The sequence below is a fragment of the Rhineura floridana genome, chromosome 4 (genome assembly GCF_030035675.1).
Source record: "Rhineura floridana isolate rRhiFlo1 chromosome 4, rRhiFlo1.hap2, whole genome shotgun sequence".
NCBI lineage: Eukaryota > Metazoa > Chordata > Lepidosauria > Squamata > Rhineuridae > Rhineura > Rhineura floridana.
The window spans coordinates 148,876,225-148,896,128 of record NC_084483.1 but is presented as its reverse complement, the minus strand read 5'-3'; the positions used below and the strand labels follow the sequence as shown (position 1 = coordinate 148,896,128).

The 19,904-nt window shown below is 41.0% G+C and overlaps 1 protein-coding gene across 8 annotated transcripts in view; it reads right to left on the bottom strand.

The window, feature by feature from the left end:
- Window positions 1–19,904, bottom strand: part of BIRC6 (baculoviral IAP repeat containing 6) — a 239,623-nt gene that overhangs the window by 166,698 nt on the left and 53,021 nt on the right. For 7 of the 8 annotated variants that reach the window (XM_061624740.1, XM_061624745.1, XM_061624742.1 and 4 more), the window contains exons 27-35: window positions 18,732–18,946; window positions 18,381–18,589; window positions 17,709–18,055; window positions 16,216–16,435; window positions 15,607–15,740; window positions 14,443–14,580; window positions 12,850–12,977; window positions 12,026–12,157; window positions 5,421–5,636 (exon numbers count right to left, since the gene is read on the bottom strand). In XM_061624740.1, coding sequence (XP_061480724.1) covers window positions 5,421–5,636; window positions 12,026–12,157; window positions 12,850–12,977; window positions 14,443–14,580; window positions 15,607–15,740; window positions 16,216–16,435; window positions 17,709–18,055; window positions 18,381–18,589; window positions 18,732–18,946 — 1,739 coding nt within the window. The remainder of the gene's footprint in view (window positions 1–5,420; window positions 5,637–12,025; window positions 12,158–12,849; window positions 12,978–14,442; window positions 14,581–15,606; window positions 15,741–16,215; window positions 16,436–17,708; window positions 18,056–18,380; window positions 18,590–18,731; window positions 18,947–19,904) is intronic. The other variant, XM_061624747.1, reaches the window with a different exon arrangement.

Below are 19,904 nucleotides of genomic sequence, written 5' to 3'. Positions count from 1 at the left end.
AAGGCATAGTCAGAGTTTCAAGCATGAAACAGCGCTATTTCACAGCTGGGCTGAGCTTCACCTTCAGTCACTTAGAGTAGAACACGTGAACAGAATGTCAAGGCGGACTAGCTGAATTGGCAGGCAATTCTACTGGGAGAGTGGAAGCTGGCTTCAGAGGTCTTTCAGCAGATTAAAGAGCACTTTGATCAAGTGCTTTGTTGACCTGTTCACCTCACCCATCAGCACTCAAGTTTCTTGATTCGTTGTTCATTACATGACAGCAGAAGCAATAGATACACTGGCACCCCCTTTGTCTCAGGGGGTCACTCTGTTTTTCTCCAACAACCTTGATAATTTGTGTTCTGAAGGTCAGAGAGGAGAGGGCCCAGATGACCTTTGTGGATCCATTTTGGGCTTGACATAGATTAATATCAGAGATGCTTCTATTGGCAGTGTCACCGCTATAGTCTATCTCCAAGGTAGGATCTTCTGTCTCCTGGCCACATAGAATCACAGAATAGTAGAGTTGGAAGGGGCCTGTAAGGCCATCAAGTCCAACCCCCTGTACAATGCAGGAGTCCAAATCAAAGCATTCTCAACAGATGGCTGTCCAGCTGCCTCTTGAATGCCTCCACTGTCGGACAGCCCACTACCTCTCTAGGTAATTGATTCCATTGTCATATGGCTCTAACAGCTAGGAGGTTTTTCCTGATGTCCAGTTGAAATCTGGCTTCCTGCAACTTGAGCCCATTATTCCGTGTCCTGCACTCTGGGACGATCGAGAAGAGATCCCGGCCTTCCTTTATGTGACAACCTTTCATGTACTTGAAGAGTGCTATCATATGGCTCTAACAGCTAGGAGGTTTTTCCTGATGTCCAGTTGAAATCTGGCTTCCTGCAACTTGAGCCCATTATTCCGTGTCCTGCACTCTGGGACGATCGAGAAGAGATCCCGGCCTTCCTTTATGTGACAACCTTTCATGTACTTGAAGAGTGCTATCATATCTCCCCTCAGTCTTCTCTTCTCCAGGCTAAACATCCCCAGTTCTTTCAGTCTCTTGGTTTCCAGTCCTCACATCATCCTTGTTGCCCTCCTCTGAACCTGTTCCAGTTTGTCGGCATCCTTCTTGAAGTGCAGAGACCAGAACTGGATGCGGTACTCAAGATGAGGCCTAACTAGTGCTGAATAGAGGGGAACTAACAATTCATGCGATTTGGAAACTATACTTCTGTTAATGCAGCCTAATATAGCATATGCCTTTTTGGCAGCCACATCACACTGTTGACTTATATTCAGCTGGTGATCAACGACAATTCCAAGATCCTGCTCACATGTCGTATTGCTGAGCCAAGTATCCCCCATCTTATAACTGTGCATTTGGTTTCTTTTTCCTAAGTGTAGAACTTTGCATTTATCCCTGTTGAATTTCATTCAGTTGTTTTCAGCCCAATGCTCCAGCGTATCAAGGTCCCTTTGAATTTTGTTTCTGTCTTCCATGGTATTAGCTATGCCCCCCAATCTAAATAGGCTTCAGCTGATAGCATGACAGTTAAATGGCATATTTTAGTGAAGTTGGGTCTGTCAACTGACGTTAATGATACAGTCATGGTCTTGAGGAGGCGCTCCACAACTTGAATTTACCAGACAACCTGGAAGGTCTTTGGGAGTTGGACTTTCAAGGTATGGATCCAAGATGTCAATCTTTCACGGTCTAAAAACAATGCATCCCGCAGCAACAAGCCTTGTCCATCCTGTTTGTTTCCTCTACTAAGCGCCTGGATTCCTTCCCTTGGAAAAAGCATATTCTACGAGGAGCTGAGACATCCTGTCCTCCTATGGTTCATCCATTCCAGTCTTGGAACCTCCATAAGGTCTTTTCTGCTTTGCAACATCCACCTTTCAGCCACTGAAATCTGTGTCAATGAGGATTCTGTCTTTCAAGGCACTATTCCTCATAGCAATAACATCCGATTGCAGGAGCTCTAAACTGAATGCCCTTTCTATCTTTCACAATGACCAGGTCAGTGCTGAGAATGAATCCTTCATTTGTGCCTAATATGAACTCTACTTTCCACAGACAGCAGGAGCTTATCTTACCCACCTTCTGCCCAGCTCCTTCTCACTTCTTGGAATGGGCAGGACACTTGTTTGATGTTACAAGGACACTGAGGATTTACATTAATATAAGTAAGCACTTTAGATACACTGGTGTTTTGTTTCATTCTACCCACAGACCTTAGAGAAAAAGGTCTTCTCTGCAACCTTGTCATGGTGGATTAAAGGCTGTGTAAGATTGGTTTATGAGTCATTAAAGCTGCTAGTGCCTAAACATATTACTGCCCATTATACTAAAGCTGCATCAGCAGCATTTTCTTTAAATGCCCCTCTTCATGAGGTCTGTCGAGCTGTCACTTGGGCTTCATCCAATATGTTTACCAGGCATTATAAAACTGACAACTATGTCTCTGCTGAGGGTGCATCTGGAAGGCAGGTGTGACAGCATGTTCTGCCACAGATCTAGGCAGACAGTTTTCCCCACCCTGTATGTTGTAAGCTATAGTACATCCCCGCCCGATAACCTTCATCATCTAAGGGAGAAGAGACTATTGGTCTAATCTGAAAGGAACTTCTCTCTTAGATGGCTGAAGGTTAACAAGGCCTTACCCTATATGTTTTCACAGCTGCAGGTCTGCTTTGGTTTGGGGTGGGATTGTTCAAGTAGTAAAAAGGAGGACTGCTCACAAGTTACTTTTTCTGTTAAAGCTACGGAAGTAGTGTAACAGCTGATGGCTTAAATATGCATATGATGTGCTGAAATCATTTACATATGCTTAGATTTGCTTAGAAGATGCTTAAGCCTTATTGAACTAGTGCATAAAGTTTGCTACAGGTACAAGAGCCAACAGTAAAATAGGAGTAGTTGAAATTGCTCCGCTTCAGAGTTGGAGAAAAAGCATTTAAAAAAACCAAACATTTCTGTGCCTCCAGGAAGTTTGGACATACAGCCAAGATAGTAGATTCAAAATAAACAAGTCTAAGTTAGAATGTAAACAATGAAGGGAACAGGAAAGACCTCCGTAAGATTTTCTGAATGGCTGGCCATAACCTGGCCATAACCTGGCCAATTCACCTATGAATTGATATTACTCTCTGAGAAAGTTTATTGTTTACATGAGAAATCTATGAGAACGGAAAAGTGTTTGTAAGACTGTCCCATGAGAATGTTTATGACAAATCTGTGAGAATGAATTCATGAGAAACGACCATGGGAACACACCTCCCCATAGAAAAGAAAGTGTATAAAAAGCCAGGTTTCATAGCACTCAGAACCCCGTCAGCTCTGCTAGAATGGGGTTGAAGAAAGCAGGAGAAAACCATTCATTTATTCCATCCATAACATCTGATGGGTGATGTATCATGACATGTATTCCTATGACCTTTGGCTCTATATGACATGACCTAGAGTTCAACTCAGTTCTTAAACTTGTTTTAACTAAGATGTGCCTTCAGAGTTTTATACTTTGATGTTAAATGGATATCTAGCCATTTCTTTTGTGCCGATATATACATTTCTATTTTTCTGTTTACTGTTTCTGCAATGATGGCTAAGGCCACCTAGAATGCATTTTAGTAGTTATAGTGTGCAAGATATGATTAAATAACATATATTATAAAGACTGTTCTGCTATCTGAAATCTGATGCCCAAATAGAAAATTTCTGGTACCTCCCAAGACTCAAGAATTCTTGAGTGGGGTCTCCTCTATTCTATTCTCCATCTACACTAGACGATGACCAGAGCTTGGAAAAGTTACTTTTTTTGAACTACAACTCCCATCAGCCCCAGCCAGCATGGCCACTGGATTGGGCTGATGGGAGTTGTAGTTCAAAAAAGTAACTTTTCCAAGCTCTGACGATGACTGCCGTTGATCACTTGCGAGCTTAGGTGACCTAGCCTTTGACATACAAGGACCCTGTGTAGATACAGGGGAAGGGAGAAAGCAAGAACCCTTGGCCCTATCCATATACTGGCGAGGGGGTAGTCTTGCTGGTAAACAGTAGGTATTATGGTTTGTATACTGGTTCTCAACTACTTCCACAAGTGTTTGTGTTTCTTGCCTTTGGGCACTAGGTGGAGCTATTTTCCACATGATCCTTCAATCATCCAGTGTTCTAGCTAACCCCTCAGAATCAGAATCAGGATCACTGATGTCTTTCTCCATCATGCGAAACTTAACATGTGAGCAGTACATATATCAGACTACAGATAGCAGAGGTCCCTACAAGGCATTTCTAGGCATGGCTACTCAAGTGAAGACATTGTTGCAACAATGTGACACACACCCTAAGTGGGATCAGGGCGGGCACACTACTTCAGCAGGAAGTGTCTCTGAGATCGAGATTAGGCTAAAAGGCACACCTATAACTGGGCCGGAGAGCCAGCTCAGTCTGTTCGCATGTGCACAAGCAGTGGCAATGTGGCACAGATGCCTCAGCCAGTTTATCCTCAGGTTCCTCCTCTACATGCTTCCCAGCCATCTCTGATGTAGGGGCAGAGTTGGAGGCAGCTCAGGAGGCTGAGAACAGTTCAGAGGTGGGGTGACGGAATGTTCTTCTGAGACAACCATGTCATCCTGCTCTTCAGGAGCGGAGCTATCACTCAGCAGATTACTGTGATCTTCACTGGTTTCCTGTCCCGTCCCCCCCACAGACCACTGGGCCCCTTCCCTGGATTCCAGTGCTCCTCCTCCGACCAACCCTGCCAGGAGTTCCCCAATGGTCCCTTCCCCTCGAGCCCCCAGAACAGATCTGGGGCACACAAAGGTGACTGCAAGAGAGAGGAAAGGGGAGTCCTGCAAACATCCACCCACACAACCCTGGATACCATAATATTATTTTACATCATGGGATTTTGTTTCAGAAGATCATGAAATTGTAACAAAATGTTTGGGACCAGGACACCAAGATTAATTTTTATAACTTTAGCTTATCAGATCACATTATTCACCCTTCCTTCTATAGGGCTCATGTCAGCAAACTTTGAGATACCCAATTTCATCCCTACAGTAACTCTGCAATGGAGATGAGAAATGGTGAACTTCATGGCCAAGTGAGGACTAGAGCCCAAGTTTCCAAACGCACTACACTGGTTATCTGAATATTATTGTTTTTAATGATGTTTTATTGGTTTTTAATTTTATAATATTTTTGCATGCTGTAAACCGCCTTGATGGACTTTTATGAAAGTGCAGCTTCTATTTTATATTTATAGTATTTAATATTTTATATTAAATAAATGCAGCTTATTTAATAAATAAATAAATAAATAAAAACATGACAATAACTTATCCATCCCAGCAAGCTGAAATGCAAGTTTCAGGACTTGATATACTGATGTTCTCCTAACTCCATTGGATAATCATGTAATATAATGTGTACCTTACACACAAACAGCAGCAGATCTGCATGGCAAGTGAAATCCATTGACAACAGAAAGAGTGCCAACTTCTGCACCACTGAAATACAGCGTTCATGGGCCAATGTAAATGGAAGGGGTTCAATTTCTGGAGTTTCTTTTGTAGTTGATACTTCTGTGTCTAATGTAGAACGAGGCCACTCTGCAGTCCGACGTAAACGAATCAGATCTTTAAAGTGCTGTGTAAGTAAAAAATACAGAACATGTTTGTAATTATCCAACTACTTTTATTAAATAGAAATTAATATGTTAGCGTGAAATAATACAAAATGGGTTGAATCCATTATGTTGCCTCCATGAACGGAAGTGACTTCAATCCAGGAGGAGGCTCCCATTGGAAGGGCGGGATGAGGGAAGTTTGACCTTCCTCCTACAGCCCCATGTGCCATGTCCCTTTCTATTCCAGAAGATTCCCCGATACACACCCTGGGCAGAAATGGGGATAGGTTGCAAAAATCACTGAAAATTGATTTTTACCACTTCTGCCCAAAGGAACATCCAGCTGGCAGAGTTCTGTTGCAGACAAGTCTGAATCCAACCCATTATATAATGATTTCACATAATATCACTATTGTAATACTTCAAATAAAGAAAGAAAACATTACTTTTATTTAATCATTAAAGGTACATAAATTCCAATGTTCAAACTTATATCAGAGAAAAAATAGTGACCATTATTCCAGACAATTTTCAGGGAATTACCCTTCTCATAGCTACATATGAACAGTTAATCATTTATTTCTGTGTGATACAACTGCAATTCTAATTGCTACCAACAAGTTAGTAACCATTTTTACTGTATTCTTAAATCCATCCATTTCAGTAGTTCAGAAAAACTTGGAGAGGAAGCTCCAGGATCTCATATCTCTAAATATATTAAAGTCTAAAATGCCAAAACTTTCTAATCTTCCTTCATACCAATAAAATATTAACATAATTATGTTATTCCTCATACTGCCAACATTTGTCCTGTGTCAGATCAGACAGACAGACTTGTATTAGGCAAGATATAATTCATGTAGCGTCTTAGAAGTAATTCTTTCAAATGCATTGTCATCAATTTCTTATCTACCCTATTGCCTAGGCATTGCCTTTGCTTATGTCCCAACCCTAATCTCTTTACCATTTTTTTTACATGACACTAAACCATCAGTCTGAATGTTAAGAAAGATTGTACAGGGCAGGGATGGACCTGGCAGCAGACAAAAAAATCACTCACAGAGACTAGACTAGGAGATAGGGCTGTGGGATCCCCCTCTGACGAGGACAGGAAATTGACTGGAGTATCTAGCGGGTGAGTGCTGACTTCTTCCCTCGACTCTGTAGTGCATTTCCTGTGCTTGGACATTAGATGGCAGTCTCAACCCACTTGATGGCCTGTCATCCAGGAAAATGTTCCAATAACCTCTGGAGTGCCACAGGTTAGTTACCTTAGTATAGAGTTTACCACATTATTCTTCACTGGCTGAAAGGGGCAAAATAGCTGCTAGATTAGTTGGTGTCTTAACAGGGCCACAGTTCCCGGTTAGTACACAATTAGCATGTGTTATTTGAACATATAGGAACAGTCTAGGGCAGCCTTTCCGAACCTTTGGGACCCCAAATATTGCTGGGCTGCAATTCCCATCACTCCTGACTATTGGTCATGCTGGCTGGGGCTAATGGGAATTGTAGTTCAGCAACATCTGGAGACCCAAAGGTTGGAAAAAACTGGTCTAGGGGTTATATCCAATAGCGTGACAGATTGTAAGGGTTTTGTCAGCAGAACAGGGATGAAAGCTATTTTCAGGTATTCCCTCTCCATCCTGCAGACTATCTAAATCTGCTCTGGAGGATCTTCACACTCTAGAGCATTTAGAGGGTGTAGGGGGATGCTGCAGAGGGAAGGGGGTGTCATGAAATTGTAAAATGGTCTAAAATGCTTTTTGCAACATGGCTCAGATGCAGAGAATTGTAGGGATTTCATCTTGGGAGGAGATGGGCCTCTGTGAGTGGAAAACTTTTAAGTTTCGTTTCTCAGCTGCCACTAATTAAGGGCTGGAGAAGCAGCACCTGGTTATCTCTGTTATCTGTTAAGAGCCTGGTACTCAAGGCCAAGCGGGCCTGAGAAGAGTTGAGATCAGGAAGGGAGGGGGGCCTGCTAAGGCACAAAAAGTGAAGAAGCTTCAGGAAAATTACTTCATTAGAAAGCCCCGATTGGCTGAATTGCTGTGAATTGTTGCTAGGGTTTTTTGTTTAAGTATAGGGGGTGACACCTATAGTCTTTGTTCCCCTGGGTTCCATCTAGACGGGTGGTTACTTGAGCGGGGTTCCACTGCCTTCACTACCCTACTTATGTCTCTCTGAGAAGAAATGAGATTTACAACTACCTCTTCAAGTAAGTAGAATAGGTTAGTTAGTTTTGTTATTTTTGGTTGTGTCTGAACTCTCTTGTATGTCTTACCTAAATCCCTGGTTGGATGTGGGTTTTGAGGAATTGTTTTGCTGCTATTAACTGTGCACTTATTTTTTTATTAATAAAGCTACTTCTTATTTACCTGGGCATGTTCATTGAGTGAGAATAACTTTGGTTCTGAATCTGGCACCTTGACCACCGACCACAAACTACCAAGAGTGTGTTTTGGCTTTACCAGAGGCTTCTGGACGAGGAGTGCCTGTTTGGCTCTTGTCTTTAGGAATCCTTGGTTTACCTGTATCTGGGCTCTGGGTTTCCCCTGACTCAGAGTGTGAACCAGTAGAAGGGCTGGTGGCAGCCTATCTTTTACCTTGCAGGGTTGGTGTTGGTTTGCACAGCCTTGGCAAGGGGAAAATTGGGTTCCGGATCAATTACCCAAGGTGGGGAATTGGGTCCGAAGCATGAGCCTGGCACCCATGAGGTGGAGGTCATGACAGGGGGGATTGCTGAAAATTGCTTCCCTCACTAGTCTGCTGACAGAAGTCTTAACATCAGCCAAGTAACACCACTGGATGCAGCCCAATAAGTAGGTAGGTTCAAATTCACTACAACCTATCCATAAGGTAGTATCATCCTCTAATACCTTCAGAATGATCAGGTCTTACCCAATATGTCTATGATGTTAACATGCACACTGCAACTACAGACAGTATATGGGTACACCTTGATGGATTGCATTAATTACTGAGGCACTTAAGACCCTCTTTTGATCTAATACTACAGGCACTCTTGGATGAGACCGATTATCTGGATCCATTTCAATCGGGTTTCAGGCCCGGTTTTGGCACGGAGATGGCCTTGGTCACCCTGTATGATGACCTTTGTCGGGAGAAAGACAGGGGGAGTGTAACCCTGTTGATTCTCCTTGATCTCTCAGCGGCTTTTGATACCATCGACCATGGCATCCTTCTGGGGAGGCTTGAGGATTTGGGAGTTGGAGGTACTGCTTGGCAGTGGTTCCGCTCCTATCTGGCAGGTCGTCTCCAGAAAGTAGTGCTTGGGGAGCACTACTCGATACCCTGGGCGCTCCAATATGGAGTTCCGTAGGGATCAGTTCTGTCCCCCATGCTCTTTAACATCTATATGAAGCCACTGGGTGCTGTCATCAGGAGTTTTGGAGTGCGTTCTCATCAGTACACTGATGATACGCAGCTCTACTTCTCCTTTTCATCTTCTTCAGGTGAGGCCGTCAAGGTGCTAAACCGATGCTTGGCTGCGATAATGGACTGGATGAGAGCGAACAAATTGAAGCTCAATCCAGACAAGACTGAGATGCTGTTAGTAAATGGATCCCCTGACCAGATGGATGTTCGACCTGTTCTGGATGAGGTTACACTCCCCCTGAAGGAGCAGGTGCGTAGCTTGGGAGTCCTTTTGGACCCGTCCTTGTCACTTGAGGCGCAGGTGGCCTCGGTGGCATAGAGTGCTTTTTACCAACTTAGGCTGGTAGCCCAGCTACGCCCATATCTGGACAGGGAACATCTTGCTTCAGTTGTTCATGCTCTGGTAACCTCGAAATTGGACTACTACAATGCACTATACGTGGGGCTGCCCTTGAAGACGGTTCGGAAACTGCAGCTTGTGCAGAATGCAGCGGCCAGATTAATAACTGGGACCAAGCGGTCCGAACATGAGACACCGATTCTGGCCCGCTTGCACTGGCTGCCTATATGTTTCCGGGCCCGATTCAAGGTGCTGGTTTTAACCTATAAAGCCTTACATGGCACGGGCCCGCAATACCTGATGGAACGTCTCTCCCGATATGAACCTACCCGTACACTGCGCTCAACATCGAAGGCCCTCCTGCGGGTGCCTACTCAGAAAGACGCCCAGAAGGCGACTACAAGAAAGAGGGCCTTCTCGGTAGCAGCCCCCAAACTATGGAACACCCTTCCTGATGAGGTACGCCTGGCGCCTACATTACTATCCTTTCAGCGCCAGGTGAAAACCTTCCGCTTTACCCAGGCGTTTTAGTATTTTTAGTATTTTAATATTTTAGTATTTTGTATTTAATGTTGTAAAGATAGTTACATGTTCATCTTTTTCTAATTACTTTTTGACTTCTATTTAATGGGTTTAATTATGTTAATCTTAGTTTTTGCTGTATGTTTAAATTGTTGATTTGATGACCAGGTGGTTTTAAATTGAATGTAAAGTGTTTTTACTTGATCTACACTGCCCAGAGAGCTTTGCTATGGGCGGTATAAAAATTGAATTAAATAAATAAATAAATATACTGCTTCACCTTGAGCCAGCCATGTAGGTTTGACACAATCTCTTATAGCTGCCAACCTATAAACTTTTAATAAAAAGTATTAGGGTATTTAGGGCCTTTCTGGCATTGTAAGAGGTAGTTTTTCCTCCAGTGTGAAGTTTCTACAAAATCTCTGCAAATTCTTCAAAGCTAACTTCCTGTCTAACAAGGGAGTAAGGGATCAGCCCCCCCCCCCAAAAAAAACTTCTACTCCTCATCTTCAACATACAAAGAATTAGCAAAACAAAATGCATTCTAGATCTGAAGAATATACAATGCACAGAGACAGCATAAAGTAACTAGCTGGCATTTGCTGCATCACCCTTTTGGTGATAAAGCTATAACTGAACCATCTACTTTTTATGAAAGAATCTAATACATTGATATCCAACTTTTTCTATACTCTAAGTAAAATTCCTTTGGGAGGGAGAGATGTGCAAGCTGGAGAAAACTGTGTCAATTTATGGTTCATTAATTACCTTAAATCTAAGGTAGGTCTAGAGATGTAAAATTTCTGGAAATTTTAAAGTCATGGAAAAAATGGTTTTTTCCAGGGGGTTTTCAGAAAACAACGGACATTTTCAGAAAAATTGAAAAAATGCAATATTAGCATTTTGTTACTTCAGGAACATCAAATGTAATTATGTACAAGTTGGTTTGGCATAAAATTATCACATCTGGTATATGAAAAGTACATTTTATTCAAACAATTATTATAAACTGAATTTACTTTTTAAAATTTTTACTTTTTTTGTAACAAATGGATCAACAAGATCCTGAACTGTAAGGAACACCTGAACTATAAGGAACCTCTTTCGTTTTGCCAGTTTATGAAGAGCAGGCAAAAATTTTTTTAAAAAAACCAGAAGAAACCATCAACATTAATAACAAAGAAAATTATTTATGTCTCTGCTAGTCTTCCACAGTGTCAAGCAGACATAAAGCATCCATTCCCATAAAAAGAACTGAGAAAAAAGGGGGGACCAAGATTCTATGAAACATTTTATTCATCATGCTAAAATAAAACATTCCATAATCAATTTTTTCTTCATTTTCCCCAATTTTTCAGAAAAAAACCAAAAACAGCTTTGGAAAAAAACCTGGTTTTCCCCCGAATTTTTTTGGTTTTTTTCTGGGCATTCACACCTCTAGGTAGGTCTATGACAAGGAAAGTTATAACTCATAAATTTACAGAATTCCTAACTGTACAGAACTTGATAGTATTTCCTAGACAGATTAACTATTACTGAAGCTAGAATCCAAAAGCTAATTTAGGCTCACCCAAGTGACTGAATGGTGCCTGCTGAAACTGTAAATGTTTCTTTGAATAGCATGCTTCCATGCCATATCACAACTGCTTTTGAAAGTCCTCCTCAGTTTCAAAAGCAGTATTCTATGCAGACCTGGAAGGGAGAGGACTGCTGTTGGAGAAATACAAGCCCAAACCATGTAGGGCAGTAGTGATCTCAGCGATAAATTGATCTTTGATTATTTTTTAAAAAGTGAGGGAAAATGGTTGAAATCTTTTAAATGCATCCATGTTATGTACCATATCTTTGCAGTATTCCTAAAGCAGATTCATAAGTAGCGCTGCAAGTTATTTATCTTAATACAACACCACACTAGATAAGTCTCCAAGATAGATTTTATTATGAGGAACTAACAGGTGCCTATATTAGAATTAAATGAGGAGCAGTTCCAAAATGATATATACATCAGGAGATTGAATTAGCAAGCAGATTAGGCCTTAAGAGGCATAATGAAATGATTTTTGCAAAAAATGAACCTAGAACATATTTGAATTTGCAGAAACAGGTATTTCTGCACAAGACAATAAGTATAATTGCAGAACATCATACCTTTGACGTGGCCTGTTTTAGTTTAGCCTGTTCTACTAAAAGTTTATAGGATGATCCTTTGTTGCTTTGTATTTTCTCTTTTTCCATCTGTTCCACCAAAGCCTTCTGTTTTGCTTTTAATAAGTTAAGTTGCTAAAAGAAAATGTTAACAGAAGTATATGAAAATGTAAGCAATAGGATGCAAAATAAGATGCACTTTCATATGATGGTCAAGTTAAAATTTTCAAATTTTAGTTTTTATATTTTCAAAACTTTTAACAGGCTGCCAACAGAACTGAATAATATCACCAGTTTAAATAGCAGTGTTAAAGCTGCAGAAACTGGTAAGACTTAACAGAATGAATAGCAGGAAATATCTGCCATGTGTTTGTCTCTCAAGCCTAAGTATTTTAAATGGCTGGACAGGGCATAGTTAAATTACTGCCACATGTAGACCAGTGGTTCCTAAACATTTTTGCCACAGTCCTCCCACCAAAGTTTCAGACTGATGTGAGTTCCTGTTCTATCCAGGTGGTGGAAATCTACTCCACCCTGCAGAGAGCACATAGGATCTCCTCAGGTCCCTTGTCTGCAATTATTGTATTGTCAATAGCTGCCACACTCGCATAACTTTCAGATACGTTCATGGTTGCTGTGAGAAAGCCAGGCACCTGGAATTTCCTCCAAATGGTCCTTTTGCCTCAATGAACTCTGGCTACTTTTTCCTTTACTTGCAAAATCCTACCCCAAGATATACAAAATCAGGAATTTGCACCTCAATATCAAAACAGGCTTATAAAATCATAACAGAAATAATGAAGCCACCGCTATGAACTGGAAGTTACCTGTTTGTGATGAACAAGCTGCTTTCTGATCTTTCTGGAATATAATCTATCTAAGCTACTGTTGCCTTTTGAAGACCTATTGAGACTCTGTGTATGTAGATTATTATTAATGAAACTCCACTGATTGCCTACAAGAAAAGAGTTAGAAATTTAACATTTGATAGAAAATCAAAATATTTTTCAAACACAAACTAAACACCCATTACCCTTATCTGCCAAAGCAAAAATAATCTTACATGCTCAAGAGCTTCAAAGACATTAGGTCTCAAGTGTTAAAATTAATCTATAGACAACATACCTAATCAGACCCCTCCCCCCCAAAAATGGCATGCTAAATTCCCACATGTGCCATATGATGAATTTCCAGTGCGTAACACAGAGTTCACCTGCTGACCCTCAACCAGATGCATCAGAATGCAAACAGTCATTACTTCCAATAAGAGCAAAGTTTTAAGCAGAAGTAGCCTGCGTGCACAGCCCTAGAAGAAGTGGGGTCAAGGGATCTACACATGGAAGTAGCATTTCCACTGCAAGAAATGGTTGGGTGTATCATATTAGTCAGAATTACTTTTGGACGGCAAAGACTGCAAAACAAAGGTGGTAGTAAGGGCTCCATTATCTAGGGGGGTTCCCGCTTCAAGTATTCAGTATTTTCATTTCATGTTAAGGTTAGGGATAGTAACCAACCAAGTACTTCTGCTAGTGCAAGGATTTCCACTTGTGCAATGGAACTTCCCTTCCTACTCCTACCCCCTCTCCCCAAAACTGCTACAAAGGGTTGGGGGAACCCCCAAATATGGGGAGGGGGAGAGGACATGTGGGGAGAGGAGAGGAAGGGGAAGTTCTGTTGCACAGCCAACAGTCCTTGCACTAGCAGGACTACTTCACAGGATATTGCCCAAGGTCTTTTCCTGGGATTCAGAATCATTCTTAAAAATAAAGGACTCTTAGCTCAGGGTTTCCTGCCTGATCAGATGTCTCTCTTCTCTACAGGCCAAGAGTAGCAATAAAGCACACTTATGGAATTCTTAGGCCACTCCTAGTTGAGAGCACAACAAAGCTGACCATGACTTGCACAGGTAGCTAGTCAGGAAGGAACTGAAGGGGATAGTTCTCCCATGTGGTGAAGTAAACATGCTGGATTTGCATAATCCTGCCTAATGAAACAAGTGGGAGGCACAAACTATACAAGGATCCCCTCCTCCACTGCAGGAAAATGGTTGGTGTGGAATTAGTTGTGTATGGCAAAGGGTTGCCAAGAAAGGTGATAGTAAACACTTCATTATGCCCTGTGGGGATTCCCCCAGCAAGTATTTAGTTACTTTATTTCTATTTTCAGACTTGCTTAAAAACATAAAAAATGCATATTACAACACTTTGTCTTTTATAAATTGCATCTTTTAAACCAAATAATCCAATCTCAAATAATTAATAAGCAAGCTCTGCCATAATACTTCCCTTACCTGGGCCATCTTCACATTTTATATTATTTATTTGATTCACTATTTTAAAACAGTAAACCACCTGGGGTGTCTTGGAAGAAATGTGGTATATAAATGAAATAAATAAATACATAAATATCACATATTGCACCTGTCAAGAATCTGTCTCTCTCTTTTCCGTTCAAAGGCTTCTTAGCTGTTGCTGCTTCATCTTCCACAGTTGCAACATAGTCTAAGAGTCTGGACACCAGCATTACAACCCAGCTAATCATTGGAATGTCAAGAACACCTTTAAAAAAAGGCAATTTGATTAAGTGATTCAATACACAAACTTCAGTAAGAACACTAGTGGTATATGGAAAGGGGCACTAGTGGTATATGGAAAGTTGCAGAGCTTCTGTTTCACATGCAGAAGGTCCAAGGTTCAATCCCTGACATTTCCAGGTACAGCTTAGAAAGTCCCATCTGAAAGCCTGGAGAGCCACTGCCAGTGTGTCAACAGTACTTAATTAGATGGACCAATGGTTTTAAACAGCAAGGAGGCTTTCTGTGTTCCCATGAAAGTAGAGTTAAGGGTAATGAAATGCCGTCATGTGCTTTTACAACCTATAACTGACAGCTTACATTTCCCTAATCACTTGAAATAAGTGGGGAAGGTGAACATTTAACTGCTTAGAAAAGCATTATTAATATCCAGAATGAATATTTTGAAATTAATGCCAGAATTTGAAGTGTTGCATAGTGTTCCGTGCAGTTTTTCAGACACACTTTCTTCTACAGCCCGCTGTGCTTCCTCTTTCCCCTGCCTCCCAAGCTCAGGGGACCTACTAGAACAGAATTTAAGGAGACAGCAAGCAGAGGGGGAAAGCTGGACAACTGTCCTCTCAGAGATATTATGCTGAAGTGATTTGTGCATATACACAGGCTTCTGAATCTAAGCTAAGGTACAGTGCACCCTTGAATAGCTGTTTAAACCAAAACGCAATTAAAAAACAGACACATTAAATATCAGACCAAAAATGCATCATTTGGTTTTTGAACGTCTACCACATATCATTACTAAGTCATCTGAAAATATTTAAACACTATTCAAAATACCCCCCCCCAAAAAAAAATAACCAGTGCACTGGAAGAGATCAATCTCTCTTTCCATCCTTCACCCTACCCCTCGACCCCACAGGCAAAACACAATCCTTTGACTCAATTAAACTTTCACCTGACCCGCATAAATCACACCATCATAAGATCTAGGTTTTTTTAATACCAAAGTTAGTAAGGAAATCAATTTCACGATAATTACAGAAATATACATTACCTTCTGTGCATCTGTGGGCTGGTAGCTGAGGCTGAAGAGGGGACAACAGGTTATCCAAGAGATTCAGCAAACTTTCTAAAACACCAGTATTGCTGAGTGATCTTTGGCCAATGCAAGAAAGCAACATGAAGACCCTAAATATATATACAAAACAGTTTTTTTTTAAAAAAGGCTGTTAGATGTAACTCTAATTCATATGCAAAATAATAATCCCAGCTTGACAAATCAACATTGCTGGAAATAAAAGACAACTAGAAGAATACATTGATAGAGTGATCCAAATAATTAACTCAGTTAACTGTTTCTTTCTCTTCTGTCTCCTCACTAGTAAAGATTTAAATCAAACTGCCACCATCTGGTGTTTTTAGAGCCACTAACAAGATTATGGAAAAGTCCTAAGCCAAATAAACCAACATATAGAGTCACACTCCAAAATTAATATGGTTACAACAGCTGGAAAATGGCCTTAACCCTGTTAGTAACTAGATCTGAAAAACAATGTAGAATTCTCCAAGTTGTTTGCCTATTCCATCTAAGTTTCTGTGAGAAGTGGAACATCTTTCGAAACAAAATTTAACGGGAAAGTAAGACAATGTATCTTAAAATTACCTGTCCTGTGGAAAAATGAGAAGTTGCTCTGAATTATACAATTCCTGAAGAACATTTGAAAGAAACTGTCCCCACCATCTTTCACCTCCACATAGCTGGACGAGTAAAAGGCCTGTGTGCAAGCGTATCTTAGGAGTCCCACTGATACACAAGTGCTTAAACAACTCTTCACAAGCTTGAGCATGAAATGTACTTTGTAGAACCACAGGAACAGAGTGCCCTTTGAAGAGAGTATCATGAATTAAGTATTCTATGTGCAATAAAAGTCACACTTAAAGGTTGCTTCTAAAATTTAATATTAAATTACACAATTCTGCTCAAAATGCATCAACTTGAGTGAGGTTTTTTTTTTCTTTGTTGTGTAAAAGTGCACAAATACCTGTTAAGAAAATGTCTGCCATTAAGTTATTCAGGTAACTCAATCACAAAAGACACCATAAATTATCCCCCTTATTACACTTTCAGTGTAACAATTCACCATAGCTAAGTGAAACCAGTACTGCTCAAGTGAGGCAGGAAAAACAAACTGACATTCTAGGTGAGGGGTACTAGAGAACTTTCTGCTGAATATTAACATTTTTCCTGCTTCAAGCAACAGAAGAAGCACATTACTCCTGGGGGTTTCCTAGTGCCCACTGGACAACGAGACCGTTCTAAATATAAGAGTCCAGGGCAACGCTTTTTTTTTGTTTAAAAGGACTAGAGCAGGAGTAGACAATGGGATGCCCTCCAGATACTGCAAATTACAACTCTCACCATCACTGACAATTTGTCATCCTGGCTAGAACCAATAAGAGTCGTAGCCCACCATGTCGGACACCATGTTGGCTGCTCAGGGACTCGACAGTCCAGGAGATAGCTGCCCCCTCTGAGGGAATGAACAAAGATCCTTCATGATGGTGGCTTGCCAGAAACATTATAAGCCTCTGCAAAACCTGCCACAAACCATGTAGCTAGGAAAGTTTTGGATACATTCCTACTCTTTCCTGCACATACGAGCTGGCTCACACAAACAGGTCTACCGGGGAATAAACAGTCTCCGTAGTGGGAATATTTTTACTGCGCCACGGAATGCCCCATTTTGAGGGCTACTGTCAGCTTCTGCCGGGCTGGCCATCGCTGGTGGACCCCTATCAGCAGAGCAGCTCAACCGGGATGGGGAGCTCCTGTTGGCAGAGCCCGGCAGTGCTGGGAGCCTGCCAGCTCAGCCGGGGGTCTGCTGCATCCACCTCCCCCCAGCCTAGTGCAAACAGGACTTGGATTGCGCCCCAAGTCTCTCTTTCAGTCCTTTATTATATCCTACCCCTTTTACACTTTTGCCTCTACCGTTTAACTTGAAATGCAAGTTTGCTGTGCTGGTGAAGTACCAGTATTCCATACAACCCATAGTCCACCAATGGTACTACAAGAAGTGTACACACCCAGCACTGGCAATGAAATAGCAACAAGCTTATCATTCCACACTTTTTAATAAATATAATCAAGCTACCAACCATTGGAAGAATGGAGCAAGCTAAGTAAAGTATCCAACAGGTATCGGATAATTGTGCGCAATTGCTCTGTGGAGGACATCTGAATCAGCTCTTTGGGATCACTTTGTTCTTTGAGAATCTTCCTGTTTGCACCTAGAGCTACTTTGAGCCTCTGTACAGCGTGATGAGCCAAGTTAAGCTGAAGCTGTAGCTGAATGCAATCTTGATAAGCAGAAAATACTCGACTGTCTTCCTCTACTGCTTTATCTGGCTTTCGTAAAAAATACTGAGCATTGTTTGCACTGTTCAGTGGAGGAAGATCAATGCTTTGCAGAAGTGTTTCAAGCCTATGGCAGGCTAAATTATATCTGTAAGAGTGAGGATGGGGGGGAAGACACCTTTAAAATTCATTATTAACAAACACACCCCACTTAAGAGCTAAAAGAGACAAAATGTTTTAACTTCACATACACGCTCACACATCAGTGTTTTAAATCAAGGCTGGGGAGCCTTTGGCCCTCCAGATCTTGTTAGATTCCCATTCGCCTCAGCCCCAGCCAGCATCCCAATGGTCAGAGATGACAAGAGTTCTACTACAACAAGCAGGAGGTTGGTTACATTCAAGAGCTTTGTATGTTAGGCTACAACCTAAAAATTAATCCTGAATCCTACATTTGCAACACCTCATCTTACCTGCACTGTATGTCTTCCTGCAACGCAACCATCATGGCTAAATGTTGATCAATTTCTGGCTGGTTTGCAGATTCGACTTCCCCTCGTAAAGGATCATGCATAATCTTCAGCTCACTTTCCAGTGGCAAGATATATGTATGTCCATAGTAAAATCCTAAGGGAATTTTGGCTCTAGCATTTGTACTTCCATAACGACCAATGACCGTGATCTGAAATGAAGGGAAAGACAGCACAGGATCTTTAATATAGTTTTCATTATGTTGAAACATGCAACAAGTAAGCATTATCTAGTCTCAAGGACATTTAACAAATTCATCTTATAAGGGAAAACTTTTTATTGAAAGGATATACCTTCATGAACCTGCAAACTGGTGGCGGTATTAAATCATGTAGAATGAGAGAATGGGTGCTAATATCTGTAGCGACCACTAGCCTCCTTCCATCAACTTCTTCACCAAGTGTCCAAATATCAATGGACAACGAAGCAAGATCCCCACAAGTTGGAATTAACACATCTGTCAATAATATGGGTCTGCCGAAATCCAAAGTCACAAATCTCCTTGCACCTTTAAAAAGAATTAGGCTTGATGAAATACTAACAGATACAATGATCTCAAAGAGCAAGTACCAAAAGGGTAGTCTTAAACAAAACACAACCCCAAAACATAAAAATGCACATCTAAAACTATCTGTAACCACACTAGAGGAGTTACTTCTAATGCACCTATCATTGGCGCAATTCAAACAATACTTCAAACTAGATTGTGAACAAGCTGCAGGCTTGAAAGCTCTCCCTTTTCCCCACATCACATTCTGATTAGCTTAAATCGTAGCTTGTTGAGACATCCACATTGGCAAACCATGGTTAATGTTTGCCATCCAACTACAACCAGAAACCATGGCTTCAACTGAGTATCTGAATATGGTTTGGAGGACAAGCAAACTATAGTTAATGAGCTAAAGCAGAAAATGAAAGGGAAATTGGGGAAGGAGAGAATGTGAAACCCACAGCTTGTTTCCAAGTCCTCCAAATTATGCTTGGTAGGATTTAAGTTGAGCTAACGTGTAAAATGAGCAAAATGTTTTTTAAAGATTTACAGCAATTATATAATAGCATGTTGTAAAATATTTAATTGGATGTGCAATGTCATTAAATAATAATAAATAAATAAATAAATTTCCTTGACTAGATTGCATCTGCTTAATACAGAAATATCATCATATACTTAGCTGAAACAAAAAACACTGACTGGTATCCAAAAAACTGCACAAGTCCTTTATATTCATGGATTTCTAGAGTATATAGGCAAATTGCTTTTGAATCTGAAAGGACTGACAAAAAAGTCTCATATGGCACAGCAATCTATTTTGTTTAAAAGTCCAAAATTAGGCAGGTCTAGGCCCTGGCTATACCTAAAGTGGCTCTTGGGCCCTGTCATTAAATGGGCTACTTAAACCAAATAGCCTAGGGGAAAAAAACTTACTCTGCATTCAATATCTTTACACTGAAATGAAGATATCAGC